The 17604-nt window shown below is 34.1% G+C and overlaps 1 protein-coding gene and 1 long non-coding RNA gene across 2 annotated transcripts; one reads left to right on the forward strand and one right to left on the reverse strand.

Annotated features, from left to right (window-relative positions):
* Positions 1-2886: 2886 nt before the first annotated feature.
* LOC133801183 (uncharacterized) lies at positions 2887-13080 on the reverse strand. The gene is made up of 9 exons (XM_062239348.1): positions 12727-13080; positions 10571-10645; positions 6059-6337; positions 5538-5925; positions 4508-5411; positions 4115-4425; positions 3872-4036; positions 3342-3443; positions 2887-3245 (listed from the first exon to the last, which is right to left on the reverse strand). The coding sequence occupies exons 5-8, from the start codon at positions 4670-4672 to the stop codon at positions 3398-3400; spliced, it is 687 nt and encodes a 228-aa protein (XP_062095332.1). The 5' UTR covers positions 4673-5411; positions 5538-5925; positions 6059-6337; positions 10571-10645; positions 12727-13080; the 3' UTR covers positions 2887-3245; positions 3342-3397.
* LOC133801184 (uncharacterized) lies at positions 11044-12407 on the forward strand. Its single transcript, XR_009876770.1, has 3 exons — positions 11044-11404; positions 11822-11862; positions 12009-12407. It is a non-coding gene; the product is annotated as an uncharacterized LOC133801184 (long non-coding RNA).
* Positions 13081-17604: the final 4524 nt, after the last annotated feature.

Here is a 17604-nt window from a genome sequence, read left to right on the forward strand (position 1 = left end):
AAGATTGCTACTTCATTGACTGAGCTGACACACAAGAATCAGAAGTTCATGTGGTCAGATAGGTGTGAGAACAGCTTCCAGGAATTGAAGCAGAGGTTGATTACAGCACCGGTTCTGAGTCTTCCAACAGATCAGGAGAAGTTTGTGATATACTGTGAAGCCTCACATCAAGGTTTGGGTTGTGTTCTTATGCAGTCAGGAAAGGTGATTGCTTATGCCTCACGTCAGCTGAAGGAGTATGAACAGAGATATCCCACTCATGATTTAGAGTTGGCAGTTGTTGTAACGCCCCAACTCCAGGGACCGTTACAGTGTGCCTTGTAAACAGTGCTAAACTCGCTAATCGAGTCATTTGGCCAAAATCGTGTAACTAAGTATGATTAGCGGTTTAGGGATTAAAAATCTTGGTTAAGATGTAACGTTTCACTAGAATGTTTAATATATACATTGGGATCCCAAGAATATAGTTTCAGAGTCTATTACGGAAAAGTATTTACAATAGGCCGTTCTAAGCGACAAAACAGGGTTTAACCCTAGTTCCTCTTTAAACCTCGGCTGTGGCGGACGAGTAGCTGCATATGTACACGTCATCACCTAAGCTCTCCAACTCAAGGATGGTCCAGCTTCCTTTTGCCTTTACCTTCACCACAAAGCACCCGTGAGCCGAAGCCCATCAAGAAAACTCATATGCTCATAAACAGTCATATCATGATCTCAAATCATATCTGGCATGCCTAGCATTCACAGCTCTATTCAGCATGCAAATGCATTCAAAAAAATGCTGGGGTATCCAGGATAGGAAATCCTGGCCTTCTGATTGGAGGACTATCAAGTCAATCCTAATCAGATGAGTGTCGCAACACTTGAGGTTCCGATAAACCATGCTGAGTGACCGACAAGCGAGTCACTAATTCAAATGGAAGGGTGGCTGTTGGGTGAGCCTCTAGCCTTCAATAGGTTCGGGTAAACCATACTGAGTGACTGACAAGCAAGTCACTAATTCAAATGGAAGGGTGGTTGTTGGGTAAGCCTCTAGCCTTCAAGCGCTTATAATGTTCATCGACCTTGAGGTCGGTCCAGCATTAATGCTCTTTGAGTCATTCAATGCAGAAAGTCGATTAGATCTAATCTCTGTTGGCTTGCGTGAAACACGCTAAGGCCATTCTGACTAATGAGTCAGTGCAACGTGACCAGTGCCCAGTACCACTGCCGAACTTGACTAATGAGTCACAGCTTCACAGTTGATACTAGCACCTTTGCCAAATCTAACTAATTAGTCAGTACCATGCACAAGTAAGCAATGCTATCAATGTGTATCATATGCCAATTATCCAAGAATAGTGCACTCAGCATGCTTACTAAATAGTTTCTAGCATAGTTATGATCATGCACAAACTCAGAGACTCAAACTCTGACCAATCTCATATTCATCATTCATGGCATGCCCTAACCACATGTCTTTCGTGCATCACATGCATCACACTTAATCATCCAGCATGCCTCAATAATAATCATATGAAAATGGGCAAGATTTCCAAGCATTCATTATGCTATCAATGTTTACATTTAAACATCCAACATGCATCAAACATAACCATGCATGTTACATATGGGGTGCAGTTTTCTTACCTCAAAGTCGAGCTAGAACCAATATAAGAACGACCCTTGAGAATGATCAACCTTTAAGCCCTTAGCGGTCACCTAATCTTAACCAAATATGGAACACCATCAATAACATGATAATCAAAGGTTTTCAAACCAATATCTAGCCTCTAAGAGATCAATCCAACCTAATCCAAGTAGTAGGGACACTCCCGAGGCCCATAGCTAAGTTCCCGGGGTCAAAACGAGCAAACGGGGTGAAAACAGGGCAAGGGCTGCAACCCTAGAACCTTGGGCCATGGCCCCCAGGGTTCTCTAAGGCAAGGGCCGCGGCGCCCAACAAGGCCAATTTCCTGACACCTGCTTCATCGAACTAGGGCCGCGGCGCTCAAGAACAGGGCCGCGGCCCCCAACCCTGGGCCATTCCCAAACGTGTTTTAAGCACTCCAAATCCTCCAAAAAAAATACCCAAACATTCCCCAATCATCAAATTAAAGTTCCCAAGCTTCCCAATACTCCAAAACCCTCAAAACCCAAGGTTCAAACTAACCAAAAACTCAACAATTCACAAAGTCCAATTCTAAGCTTAAAAACTTTAAAAACTTAAAACTTAGATTACCTTTGATTGGGTTGTTTCCCGTCAAATCCTTCAGTTAAGAAGCTTCTAATCTTTCCTAGGATCGCTATGCCTCGATCCTCGCTTGATTCCGACTCCTAGAACTCAAGATTTCCTCAAAAATACTCAAACGGTATAACGAGCTGTCGAGAGAGAGAACGAGAGGTTTTCTAACGTACGTTCTTATCTGACAAGCTACTTCAAGCTTAAGTAACCTCAAATAAAACCTAGTGCTCAGGGTCCCGAAAACATCCCCGGGGACACTATAGTCAAAACTTCCAGAATTCCATCCTAATCTCAAATATTCCTAATCTATCACCAAATAAACATTTCTATTACCCCGAAATTGACCCCGTTATGACAAAACCGCTAATCCATATATATGACCGTCTCATGCCGAATAGCTCGAATATATCTCCATAATAATAAAATCTCATTCACAAATTACAATATGCACCCAATTTACAAATATGCCGTCAGCAAGCCAAATTACCAAAATGCCATTATCATTATAAATGCACCCGACAGTTATTATGTGTTGGGATTGATTGTCTATGGTGACAGTTTTTAACTATCGCAAAGTTTCCACACCAGAGGACATTGCAAATATGTTGTCAATGCCCCCTGGTTTCAAAATCAACGTAGCAATTGCAGTAAAAGAATGCACATCAAAGATTAAATTAAATTAACATTAGTAACATTAACTTTACATTTGATTAGTTATAACACTTTCTAAGTAAAAGAAATACATAGTTCCAAAAAAGTTTGTCATAAAATGAATATTTAGCGCAATATACACCTCAAAAAGCTAAATTAACTACATATAATTTGTTAGATTGATTCTGTATTTGATTAGTTCTAACAATTTCTAATAAAAGAAATAAAAAGTTCAAAAAATGATTAAATCCCCTCACATAGGTACTAAGAAAGCATGCCATCATTTAGCGAGTTGCGGTAGAATATATTTGGCCCACTCTTCTTGAACTTCATTAAGCTCTGCGTCAGTATATGGTAAATCTGAATTGAACTGCAAATAATTTAAATTATAAGTTACATGTCAAATATATATGAAATTAAAATATAACTTTATTAAAGTTAAAAGGTAAACACATTTAATTATTACATTATTCGATAGATATGCTCTAGTTCTTCGTTGTGAAATGAGATCCCTAGCATACTTCATGCAGTAGATACCGCACTCTGTGGTTTTTGGTTGTTGTCGGCACTGTTAACATAGACAAATGTAAAAATATATTACATATACTTGTTAGTATACTTATAATTTAAATCTTATGTGTTATAAAGTTGAATGTTACTTACTTTTGGACTATAATACTTTAGACTTACAACTCTTTTTCCTTTTTCTGTATCATATAGTGTGAAAGCACTATACATAATAAAAGTTTTTTAATTAGCAAACAAGTACTATTAAAAAGATAATATACTTTAAGGAATGAAACTTATATAAACTTACAGCCTAACTATATTTTTAATCTCAATGCGTAATTGAAGGTTAATGGGATCCAAGAACGCCACTGAATGTGAGTGAGGTTGAAATAGCAATAACATTCAATGTTCACTAGAAAACAAACAATCAAATATTTAGAAGATGACTATATGAACTTAACATTTCAAAACTCAATATAAACTTACTTGTTATTCCAGGGACAAATAAGGAACTGCTTCTCGCCCATTTGAATGAATCGGTCTTTAAGTGCTTGGGCACGCTTATTCTCATGACCTACACTAACTTCACCTGGATGCTGAAATGCGTACAAATGATCCAACCCATTGGTATGTAGTATATCATCCAACAACCTAGAAATTAATCATATTTAATTATAAAAGACATGCATATAATTCAAACTTTAAATTATAAAAGACATGAATATATACCTCAAATACAATATCATTGGAGTTTTCCCAATCTTGTCCATATTGCAAAATTGCGTCACATCATCCTTGAAAAGCGTAGCAATCGTGTTGTATCCAAAAACATGCGATGGGATATTAATCTTCTTGTGGTAGTCATTATCCCATGGTGATACAAACTTCAATAAAGAGGTCAAATTGCTTGACATAGATGTCGAATCATTGTGAGAGATTGACACTACCTCCTGTGTCAATGGCTCTACACGCGGAAGCTTTGGGGGCTGTGGATGTTGAGTGGAAGGTATCATTGCCTCAATATCTTCTTGCTTTCTCTTCTGCTTATGACCCAAGGAAAAGTTAAGATAAAATAAATTTCAAAATAAAAGAAGTTAGGCGATAAAAACTTATAGACATTACCTCTCCCTGCTCACTTTCGTCGATAATAAGATGTTTATGCCATGCTACTGGTACCCCAACTGCTTGACCTACCAAAGTGATCCCTGCATTCAAATTAGGAAATTGTAGCCTAGCCATCTCATCGTGGGCTACCTCAATGACTACACGAGCAACTTCTTTAGGCATCTTTTTTCCATGGATATCTCTACTATCAGTCTTAAGGATGTATCCCGATGCAACTATGTTGTCTCTCGTTTTGATAGCAAGCTTGCATTTAATATGTTGCGTTAGAAAGAAATAATTAATATAGTACAATAGTGAAATTATTAAGCATTAACATTTGCTAAGTTGATTATGGTAATAAGAATATCTCATGCATAGTTGGTGGAACTTGTGGTTCTGGTGGAGTAATCATTGGTTGAACATGTGGTGGTGGTGGTGCTAGTATTGGTGGAACAAGCACTTGTTGAACATGTGGTGCTAGTGGTGGTGGTGGTGGTGCTAGTACTGGTGGAACAACCTCTTGTTCAACATATGGTGCTAATGGTGGTGGTGGTGGTGATACATTAGAGGTTGCTCTTCCCACACAAGAACCAGATGCATGCGATGACTCACCAATATTGCTATGTGTCGATCTAAATTGCTCCATCAATTGATTTAATTTCTCCTCAGTTCGACGATTCCTCTCATCAGATTGTTGAAGTTGCTCTTCCAGCCTATTAATGCGGCTATCTTTTGAAGTAGATACTTCGAGCTGAATTTTTCTCTTAGGCTTTGGTGTCTTAAAAAATTGTGTAGGGCTGACACCTTTAGGCATCCCCCTAACACGTCCAAAATGCTCAGGGGTGCCCAAAGCCAATGTTAGGACTTCTTTGGATCCTTCCACCACCAAAGTTCCTTCTGCTACCTTTTGTTTGTAGTCAACCTATATACAAAATCAAATTAGTTAATAATTAATACGAACTTCCATTTAAAAATGTTAATTAGTAAAGAAGTAAAATTATACTCACAATCTTCTCCTTAATTGATGTTACATCCTCAGTTGACTCACCTTTTTTATCCTTTCTTATCCTTAACCACATATCAGCTCTATCAAAATCTGTTATTTCGTGGCCTAATTCTGTTTCAAGTTGTTGCTCTATCTGTTTGTAACCACCCCATCCTGTGTGGTGATTGTATTTGTTCTGTGCCCGTGCACCTTGTTTCTTTTTTCTTAGCTCAGCCCACTGAGGAGATAATCTCTTAGCAACGAATCCTTCCCAATCATCTTGTTTGATCCAGTTACTCCATGCATCTGGTGGATGGGCAAGGAGTTCAGGAGCTTTTTCTTTGTACTTTTCAACTTTATTTTTTGTTAGCCAACTCTTCCAATCTCTCCATCGGTCCCTGACTTCACTCAAAACTTTAGCTTTAGATGTGGCCTGTACATCAAATGACTCCTACATAAATAAAAATAATAATTAATCAATTAATAAACAACTATATATGTTCATTCATATACAAGTTAATAAAATTTTAAAAATTACATTAATTTCCTGCCAAATTAGCTCTTTAGTTTCATTTGGGACCAACCTTTAGTCATCGATATTTAAAGGAATGTGACAACGTGCCAACACTCCAATACGACTTGCCATCTTTGTTTCCCCCTTTCCAATTGATATCCCCAATTGATTATACTCTACCACTAATTTTTGACCCTCACTTCTAGCCTTTATGACGTCAACACAAACTGTTTTGCCCCTATATATCTTCGAAATTTTAACTTCTTGTGGGATTTCACCCATCTCATCATTGTCATCGCCAAATGGGTCAACATCATCATCAGATAAAGGGGGATCCATACTTGTGTACCTACATTTGAAGAATAATAAAAGTTAGCTCACAAAGTATTGCATTGGTTTCCCACCAAAGGTTGATAAAACAAAATGCAAAGTACCTTGTTCTAAGAGTGTTTTCATGTAAAAACCACTTAATTTGTCAAGTAACACTAAATTTTCAAACCATAAATCTTCACCATCCTCACGTAAACCAATGTTTGCATCCTTAATGGTGACATCAGGAAGTGGTGCGTCAAGCACAAAAGTTTCTTGTTCGAGTAAAACTTCGCTGTTGTGAGATTCTTTTAGGTGATAGTCTTTTGGTTGGCTTGTTAACACAACTGACCAACGAGAATCTAAAGGATCAGTGACATAGAAAACTTGCTTGGCTTGGGACGCCATTATAAATCGGTCAGATTTGTGCCCCATTCGATTCAAGTCAACAAATGTAAATCCGAAGTTCTCTTGTTTAACCCCGCTATCACTCTTCACCCAATCACATAAAAAAAGAGGAATTCGAACATTTATATAATCTAAATCCCAAATTTCTTTGATAACTCCATAGAATGTCATATCACATTCTATGGGATTTTTATCTTTGGAACTAGATACTTGAAAAGTTTTGGCAACAATGCTAACACCATAATTTTGTGTCTTTCTACTATTATCACGATCCATTGTGTTAAATTTAGTACCATTTATATAATAAGATTGATATTTAATCACATTAAATGTAGGGCCTCATGATATCCATTTTAATGATTCTAACACTGTATTAGGTGTTTTACGTAATTCAATTAGGACCTACAAACAAAAATTAAAAACAAATCAGATATATAAAATATAAAAATATCATCCTAACTTAAAACTAGGCCCACGAAACACAAAACAATAATTTTTTACCTGATTTTCTAACCATGTGCTAAAATTTTGATAATGTTCATCTTGTAGCCATTTTTTATTCTTCGACTTAGTTGGATAGGAACTTTTGATCCAATTGAAATGCTCCCTTGAAAATAGAGCGATCCAAACTTCATTATTGTTTTCAAAGTTAACTACTTATATCGTTAAATTGTTCAAAAGAATTAGAATTAAAAGTATCTTACTCGATGTAAGGTTGAACGTCGTTAATATTTTGTAAGACTAAGCGATGAGCTTCATCTCGATCAGCTTGATTTATTTTTTAAACTACACCACCTCTTCCACCTTTACTAATTTCAATCTCAATTCGAGATGGATATGCCCCAACACTTGAAACACCTGACAAGTAATCTGAACAAAACTCCATTGCTTCTTCAACGATATAAGACTCAACAATGCAACCCTCAGGCCTGCTTCTATTTCTAACATAACCTTTTAAAATCTTCATATACCTTTCAAAAGGGTACATCCATCTTAAATACACTGGTCCACACAATCTCACTTCTCTCACCAAATGAACTGTTAGGTGAACCATAATATCAAAAAAAGAAGGTGGAAAGAATTGCTCCAACAAGCACAAAGTGTATATGATTTATGATTCAAGTTTGTCCAACTTAGAAACATCTACCACTTTACAACAAAGAGATTTAAAAAACAAGCAAAATCTTGTGATGGCATTCCGAACCTTTTTGGGTAAAACAGAACGAATAGCAATTGGTAGAATATGTTGTACAAGTGTATGATGATCGTGAGATTTCAACCCAACTAAATTCAAGTTTTTCATATCTGCCAATGTCGAAATATTGGAGGAATAACCTTCTGGAACTTTCACATTGGCCAAACAATGACAAATTCCTCGTTTCTCTTCTTTATTCAAGGTATAACAAGATGGTGGTAAATATGTTCGTTTCTCACCAACCTTTGGTGCTAAATTTGTACGCACACCCATATCTTTTAAATCTAGTCGAGCATTAATTCCATCCTTACTCCGTCCAAGAATATTCAACAATGTACTAATAAGGCTATCAGACACATTTTTCTCAATATGCATGACATCCAAGTTATGACGTAGGACCAAATGCTCCCAGTATTCAAGCTCAAAGAATATAGACTTCTTCTTCCAACAAACCTTAGGATCAATTTGAACCTCCTCACCATTTTCACGTCCTCTCTTTCTTTTCATGCTCTATTTGTGCTTTCCTAGTTTGAATTGGACTTTATTCAACTTTTCAACCAATTGTCTTCCAAATAATGGTTGTGGAGCCATTGCAAACTCTTGTGAACCATTGAATGGTTTTTCCCATGTTCGGAAGACATGATCGCGGGGTAAGAACTTTCTGTGTCCCATGTAACAAATCTTTCTAGAGTGCTTCAAATATTGAGAACATGTGTTCTCTTCACAGATAGGACATGCCTTGTACCCTTTCACACTAAACCCGGATAGATTGCCTAACGCAAGAAAATCATTAATGGTCCATAACAACACAGCTCTAAGTTTGAACTCTTCCTTCCTATATGCATCATAAGCATCAACACCTTCATACCATAGAGTGCTTAAATCATCAATAAGAGGAGCTAGATATACATCAATATCATTTCCAGGTTGTTTAGGACCTGATATCAACAATGTCAACATAGTAAACTTCCTCTTCATACACAACCATGGTGGTAGATTGTAAATGGCAAGCATAACAGGCCAACAACTATATTTACTACTTAGGGAAGTATGTGGATTAATTCCATCAGCAGAAAGGCCTAAACAAATATTTCTAGGTTCGTTACCAAACTTAGGCCATTTCCAATCGACTCTCTTCCAAGCAGGTGAGTCAGCTGGATGTCTAAGTTTACCATCCTGTATTCTATCATTGGCATGCCATGTTAAGTTTTTAGCATGATCATCATTTCGATAAAGTCAAATCAAACGAGGTACAGGCGATAAGTACCATAAAAATTTTGCAGGAACTCCTACCCTAACCTCACCAGAATTCTTTTTCTTCTGCCATCTTAACTCACCACAAGTGGGACATGCATTTGCATCAACCAATCTTTTTCGATATAGGATGCAATCGTTAGGACAAGCATGAATTTTTTCATATTGCATGCCTAACGAACGTAATGTCTCCTTTGCCTCATAAAATGATAATGGCATTTCATTATTTTCGGGTAATAACTCCCCTAGAAAGGAAAGTATATCCGTAAAGCTCTTATCACTCAACCCATGTTTGATTTTTATATTATACAACCTAAGAAGTGTTGACAGTTTGGTGAACTTATTACAACCAGGGTAAATGGGTTTCTCAGCATCCTCTAACATGGATTGAAATTTCACTGGATCAGAATCTGATTCAAATTGTGCATCACCTATCATTTCTGCAATGTCATCTCTCTCATCATCATTCACATAATCACAATTATTCTTCTTAGATGGAGATTCTCTACTAAATGTGATTTTTTCTCCATGCATAAACCACATCTTATAACTTTGATCTATTCCATACTTAAATAAGTGACCCTTTATCTCAGTAATTTTCATTCTTTGAATATTACCACACTTAATACAAGGGCAACAAATGTTATTCGGATCTTTAGCATTTCTTGCGCAAAACTCTAAGAAATGCTCAACTCCATCCTTATATTTCACTGATAATCTATCTGCTGACATCCATTCTTTATCGATTGCCATTATTTTGTCTAAAAATGTACACACAAAAAAATATATTTTCAGAACTATGTTCAATCCTAAAAAAAAAGTGTACAGAGAATCTATAATAGATATAAATATTCAAGAAAAATAAAAGTTTAATTTTTTGTGTAAAAATTAAAAAATATATATTTAAGGACTAAAGAGTAAGTAAATCAGTTTGAAGATTCATTGCAGAGGTTTGAAAGCTTGCAGTAGTCAAAATATATGACTACTTGAGCTTTGAATATAAATGAATTTGAAACGTTAATCTTTCATAATCTAAATCATTCATACAATTTTTTATGATTTAAAACGGACAACACTTCCCCTATATTTGTAACCTAACCATCTGTCAATATCAATACAAATAATTCAATCAATTCAAACAACAAACAATTTTTCTTCCTTATATCTCCCTCAGCACACAATTATATAGATATCGCAGAACCTACTTCACTAAGACATGCAAGTTCTCAATATTCCGTTATCACCGCAGCACATAATTATAATCCCAGAACCTACTTCATTATGGATGAATATTTAAGATATTCAAACTCCTCTAACATACACTTGTATAATTTTAAAAAGAATAAAAGAATATACCTCTGAATATGTTTAAACAATTAGAATCCAAATTAATAAGTTTTAACAATTAAAACATACCTGAGATGATCTATTTGAACTTTAGATTGCTTTCTGAAGCAAAAATCTGAGATCAAGAGTTTTATCCCGAAGAGTCTTTTTAAAAACATGAAATAAAATAAATAACAGATTAATAAGTTTATGTTTAAATCCCTGTCAACATTAACTTTCTAGAATAATAATACTAAGCTACCAAGCTATGTGAGATGGTATATTTATATAATAGCTACCAAGCTAAGTGAGATGATGATATATTTATATAATAGCTACAAAACAATAATAATAATCAATATATATATATATACATTTAAGAGCCATTCATTACAATCAGAATAGAACACGTTACAATCAGTTAAATATCAACTGGTCATTCATTAGCTTTAGTGTAAGTGTTAGTTGAGTGTTAGGTAGGGTACTTTAATTAATTACTATATTAAAGAAAGAAAAATTGAAAGAGGGTAATAAATAGTTGGGTTTCTTAAGCTTAAAATATATCAAAAGTTACTATAAAATTATCAAAACCCAATACCGTTTCACCCTATCTCTCTCTCTCTCTCTCTCTCTCTCTCTCTTGTCTTCATCATCTACGGCCATGGTTGTCTTCATCATCTACGGCCAACCATGGCCACCATAGATGAGCTCAGTGAATCAAGTTCAGTGAATCAACTATTATATATGAGCTCACACAATGTATGAGGATATTACTCTAATTCAGTCTTCTCTCTCTTTCTTTATTTATTTATGGTACCAGAGCCACAATAAGAAGTAAAAAAAAAAGATTCAAATGCTTTGTCTATTTCACCAGGCTGGCTACACCAGATGAGAAGTCCAGAAGTTGGGAATATGGCTCTACTGGTAAAATGTTTCTCTGTTTCTTTTCCATGTCTCACACTCTATTTGTGTAACTATATTTTCTTCATCTCACGCCCCTATGCTCTGTTTTTTGTTTTTGTTTGATATTCCTTTCAAGCATTTGTTCTATGTTTTCATTGTTTCCCTTGTTGCATGTACTACTACTACTACTATGCTACCTTTACTTATTTGTCTGTACATAAAAGTGAGTTTTTTGGGTTCTCTTATATATTAAAGTTGAAGAGCCAATCATTGATGTGTCTTTTGGATCAGTTTTCACATTATTCAATTCATTAACACTAAGTTTGATAAGTGTATCTTTCTTTTGATTATCTACAATTGTGTACCTGAGTAGGCTGGTTATAATATAATGCTCTATATTTGTTTCTTTTTTATTATATTTTTGGTTAAATTTTACAGACTTGCCGATTGCAACTCTTTTCCCTTTCATGTATTTCATGGTGAGTATGTGTTTTGGTAAATCCAATAAATTATACAAGTGCTTAATTCTTATTTTTTAACCATATCACTCATGCTTCACCTGACTCGTACAGTTTATAGATATTCAAATTCAAATGATATCTTTTATATTAAAATCTTTCTGCAGGTAAGGGATTTTTCAGCAACAAGCAGCTAGATCAGACAGCAAACAACATCAAAGATATACTAACCACCTAGAAACTACTCCACGAGCAAAAACTAAAGATGATAAAATAATGGACATGAAGACTTGAAGATGGAGAGCTAATGATAAAATAATTCAATTACATGAAAATGTCTCCCATCCAATTTTTCATACTTCTAATTATTGAACAATACTTGTTTTTTTTTTAAAAAAAATTAAGTAAAAGTTGCATAAAGAGACATCTTATGCATATATAACCATTAGAATTGCCTTGTTTTGTCAAGGAAAACAATATTTGTGATGTCAAATGCTAACAGGATTATATCATTTCTTAATTTAGACGATCAAATACATGGCCTTAGTCATCATGTTATTAATATAGCCACATTTGTATGCCCTGGCTTGGATTCCTGCTGTATAGTAAATAATTAAAAATAAACTAATAAAACCATATAACAGATTCCTATAACTTCACAAATAAAGCATGTCTAAATAATACAAAATTTGCATTCATGCAGAATTATAAAAACCACAATCAACAACAATGTTAATATATTATAAAATAAACTAAAATGGAATGGTGCTACGCCCTTAATTTACAAGCAATAACAAACAAAGCTATACCCACGAATACAACCCAAACTAGAAGACAAGATATATATATATATAGAGAGAGAGAGAGAGAGAGTGAGAGAGAGACCGTGGGGTGTGGCTGGTTTCTGGCTGCACAGACGGAACGTTTCGGCTAGTGGGTGAGAGCCAGTGAGGCGGTGCTGGCGGGTGAGAGGTTGGTTCGGCGTCGACGACGTCGTGGTGGGCTGGCCGGTGGAGGGACCTTTCGGCTGGTGGACTTTCAGCTGGTGGAGGGACCTTTCGGCTGGAAGAAAGAAAGAAGAAGAGGGAAAAGAAAGAAAGAAGGAAGAGGGAAAAATTAAGGTTATTTTGGGCGGAAAAAATTTTAACAGCCAATTTTTTTTAATGGGCAATGCCGACACCTATAAGTTGTCGTTATTGCGTCCAATAGCGACAGCTTATAGGTGTCGGCATTGCCCCTTATAAAAAATTATCTTTCCCAACAATGACACATATTAACTGTCGATATTGCTCCAATACGTTTTAATAAAAAAATATTTAAACATATATAAATATTAATAAAAAAAATCATAACTAATAAATTTATATATTAAATTTTTTTACAATATTTTTCCAATTAATAAAAAAAAAAAAAATTAACTAATACAAATTTTATAAATGTGTTAAAGAATAATATAGTTAATTTAATTTATAAATATGTTAAAGAATAATAGATTTAAATTTTGATATAAAAATTATTACATAAATACAAAAAATAATAATATGAAAAATTTAGAAACAAAAAAATCTAGTTTTAAAAGTTTTTAATAATTTTTATAAATATATATTTACATAATTTAGTTTTTTTTAAATTATACTATTCATTAAATTTTTTACAATATTTTTCCAATTAATAAAAAACAACTTTTTTTTAACTAATACAAATTTTATAAATGTGTTAAAGAATAATATAATTAATTTTATAAATATGTTAAAGAATAATAAATTTAAATTTTGATATAAAAATCATTATATAAATACAAAAAATAATAATATGAAAAATTTATAAACAAAAAAATCTAGTTTTAAAAGTTTTTAATAATTTTTATAAATATATATATATATATATTTACATAATTTAGTTTATTTTTAAAATTATACTTTTCATTAAAAATTTTACAATATATTTCCAATTAATAAAAAACAACTATTTTTTAACTAATACAAATTTTATAAATGTATTAAAAAATAATATAATTAATAATTTTATAAATATGTTAAAGAATAATAAATTTAAATTTTGATATAAAAATTATTTAAAAATAACAATATGAAAAATTTATAAACAAAAAAATCTAGTTTTAAAAGTTTTTAATAATTTTTATAAATATATATATTTACATAATTTAGTTATATTTTTAAAATTATACTTTTCATTAATTATAATTTTTTATTTGAATTTTGGCGACATTTTATGACTGTCGGCATTGGAATTTTATTAACTGTCGGCGTTGGGGTCAATAGCGACACCTATTAACTGTCGGCATTGGTCTCGAATTAACTGTCGGCGTTGAGCTCAATAGCGACACATTTTAACTGTCGGCATTGGCTAGAATTAACTGTCGGCGTTGGGGTCAATAGCGACACATTTTACCTGTCGGCGTTGGTCTCAAATTAACTGTCGGTGTTGGGGTCAATAGCGACAGTCAAAAGCAACGGTGACAGTTATTAGCTATCGGCGTTGGTCTCTATGCCTACAGTTTTTAACTGTCGGTGTAGAGTCCCGCTAAGAAACTACGACAGTCAACAGAGTTGACTATCGTGGTTGGGTGTCGGGAAAGCCTAATTTTGTAGTAGTGCATCTTATGAGATATTGTATGGTAGGAAATGCAAATCTCCCATTCATTGGGATGAGATACGAGAAAGGAGATACTTAGGCCCTAAGGCAAATCAGAGGACCAATGAGGTCATTGAGAAGATTAGAGCTCGGATGCTTGCTTCTCAGAGTAGACAGAAAAGTTATGCAGATCCCAAGCGTAGGAACGTGGAGTTCTTAGTGGGAGACTATGTCTTCCTTAGAGTCTCACCATGGAAAGGGGTGTAAAGATTTGGGAAGAAGGGAAAGTTGAGCCCTAGATTTGTAGGTCCATTTGAGATCCTGGAGAGGATTGGTCAAGTGGCTTACAGGTTGGCCTTACCACCAGCATTGTCAGTCATGCATAACGTATTTCATGTTTTAGCTCTTCGGAGGTATGTATCTGATGTGACTCATGTTTTGAGTTACAAAGATCTGGAGCTTGAGGCAGATCTCTCCTATGAGGAACAGCCAGTTCAGATACTTGACAGAAAGGACAATGTCCTCGGGAATAAAATGATATCTTTGGTTAAGGTATTATGGAGGAACAGCAAGGTCGAGGAAGCGACCTGGGAGCTGGAGTTAGATATGCAGAGTCAGTATCCCAAGTTGTTCAGGTAAATTTCGACGGAATTTCTATAAGGAGGGGATAGTTGTAATGCCCCAAAATCCCTAATGAGGTTTATGGTTGGATTAGAAGACCGGGAAGGCCATAATTGATTTATTATGCCATTAGATGATTATATGCATGATTGTGTGAATTATATTATTATATGATGATAAATGCATGCATGTGGGTCCACATTTCATTATAAGGGCATTTTGGTAATTTGGTCAGTTGAGGGCATATTTGTATATCTTCATGCATGTTGGTGATTTATGATGAGGCCACATTATAATGTGGATTTTTTCGAGCTGTTCGGCATGAGACGATCTTTTAATGCAAAGTAGCGGTTTGGTCATAACAGAGTTAATTTTGGGGCTCGGGGTGAGTCTCGGGAGTTAATTGTGAAGTTGTGACTCATTAGTCAAGTTCGGCAGTAGTATTGAGCACTGGTCGTATGGTATTGACTTATGAGTCAAGAACGGTATTCGCGTGTTTAACGCAAGCCGAAAAGATTAGACCTAATCGACATAAGCATTATCGTCACAAGCATGAAATGCTTGACCGACCTTAAGTTCGATGAAAACAAAAGCGCTTGTCTAGTTTAAAGGCTAGTTACTTAAATCCAGGATCAAAAGGCCCAGGTGACTGTATCGTCACATGGCTAAGGGTGTGAAGCCCAAGTTCGTGACTCACTCACTAGTCGCTTATCTGATTCAAGTTCGTGACTCTATAGTCACTCATCTGGTTTAAGTTTGTGACTTACTCATCAGTCACTTATCTGATTGGGGTTAAGAGCCCTAGAGATAGACTTATTAGTCATTTATTGAGAGTATGACTTAATAGTCACTTATTTGATTGGGTTGTAAGCCCTGGCATGATTATTAGAATCTCAATATTATCTGATTAGGGCTATAAGCATCCTTTGGACCTAATCCATACTGATGTATGTTTTGGTATTAAAAGATCAAATTAAAGATACGCAGCAGGGAATGGACCCTTCATAATAATTATTAATACCAGCCAAGATCATACACATATATATACATATATTAAATCACATACAATCATATTAGAGATGACATCTTGTAGCCTGTTAAGTGTCATCGAATCTTTTTGTATGAAATCAACGATATTCCTATCCAAGTTCTGAAAGCTCACACCTTGATCTTCCAAACCAATCCTCAAACACACAAGGATGTATGTGGGCATGTAGTATTGAAAAGGTTGATTTATGACTCTCTAGATGTACTCAACACATGAGTTCTAGAGAGGTTTGATAGAGAGAAGATGAATTAAATAGTTTTCAGGTTGAAGAAAACTATCGCTTTTGTTTCAAAGAGATTGTCTGACAGACTATGAAAAACAATTAAATTCTTCTTCTTCTTAAAAGTATTGTTTCTTTTCAGGTTTATAAAGATAATTAACTAAATTAATTAATCTTTATTTTATTAAAATAAAACTGATCAGTTATAACCTTATTTAATTATTTAATTTAAATTATATTTAAAAAGGAATAATTAAATAAAATAAATTATTTGAAATTCAAAATTCAAATAACAGGGATAAGAAAACCTTGTGTGTAGCGCCACACTCACTTTATAGTGAGTGTGTCGACCACACCATCAGGGCTATCCCTAATTTTCTCATTTGTTTATTTAATTAATACTTAAGATAATATATTTATCCCATAATAAATATCAGTCAATTCAAAATTAACTTTATCTCAAAATATCAATTTTAAATAAATAAATAAATAACTATCTTATTCTAAATAAGATAATTATTAATCCAATTTTATATATTAATTCAAACAAGATTAATATTTATTTTAACCTATAGTTTTTCAAAATAAAAATTATATAGTTAAATAATCAATTAATTAATTCTTAATTAATCATTTGTCCATAACTATCACATAATTATTTCATTGCCTTGGAAAATTAATTCCTTTGCAATTAAGTCATTCTCTCTACAAATCTTTCTTTTGACATCCTTACATGTGACAGTGTAGAACAGAGGTGATTTGAGGACCATGGACCTATAATACGAAGCTCCAATAAACCAGATTATTACTTAAACTCTTTAATCCAATAATCTTATTTATTAATTCCATGATTACTCCACTCTATAAATATGGAATATCACTCTAAGTATTTATAGAATTATAGTTATAGAGTTTTCTCTTTTAGTTCATTGATATAATCAATAAATGTAGTTATGTCTTTCATTTATTGGTTCGTTAATTAGAGCTGGTCATGATTACCGTTTTATCCTTCTAATTACCTTTTGAACCTTAAGTACCATTAATTCACTAGCGAATAATTAATCTATAATCAAATTATAGATTTGAGCTCAATAACTATTCAGTTCCAGAATTAACCCTTAAGGGAACCAATATTCGATTCGTTAGGAAAGTATGAATTTCATTATTATAATTCATGTTCCTAGCCATTCATGATATTGAACCTCCAAAACAAAATTCATTTGTCTCATTATTCTAAGAAACATTAACGAGTGAATCAAAAGATCCAATAAACACAAAC

This window comes from Humulus lupulus, chromosome 9 (genome assembly GCF_963169125.1).
Source record: "Humulus lupulus chromosome 9, drHumLupu1.1, whole genome shotgun sequence".
In the NCBI taxonomy this organism is placed as follows: Eukaryota; Viridiplantae; Streptophyta; class Magnoliopsida; order Rosales; family Cannabaceae; genus Humulus; species Humulus lupulus.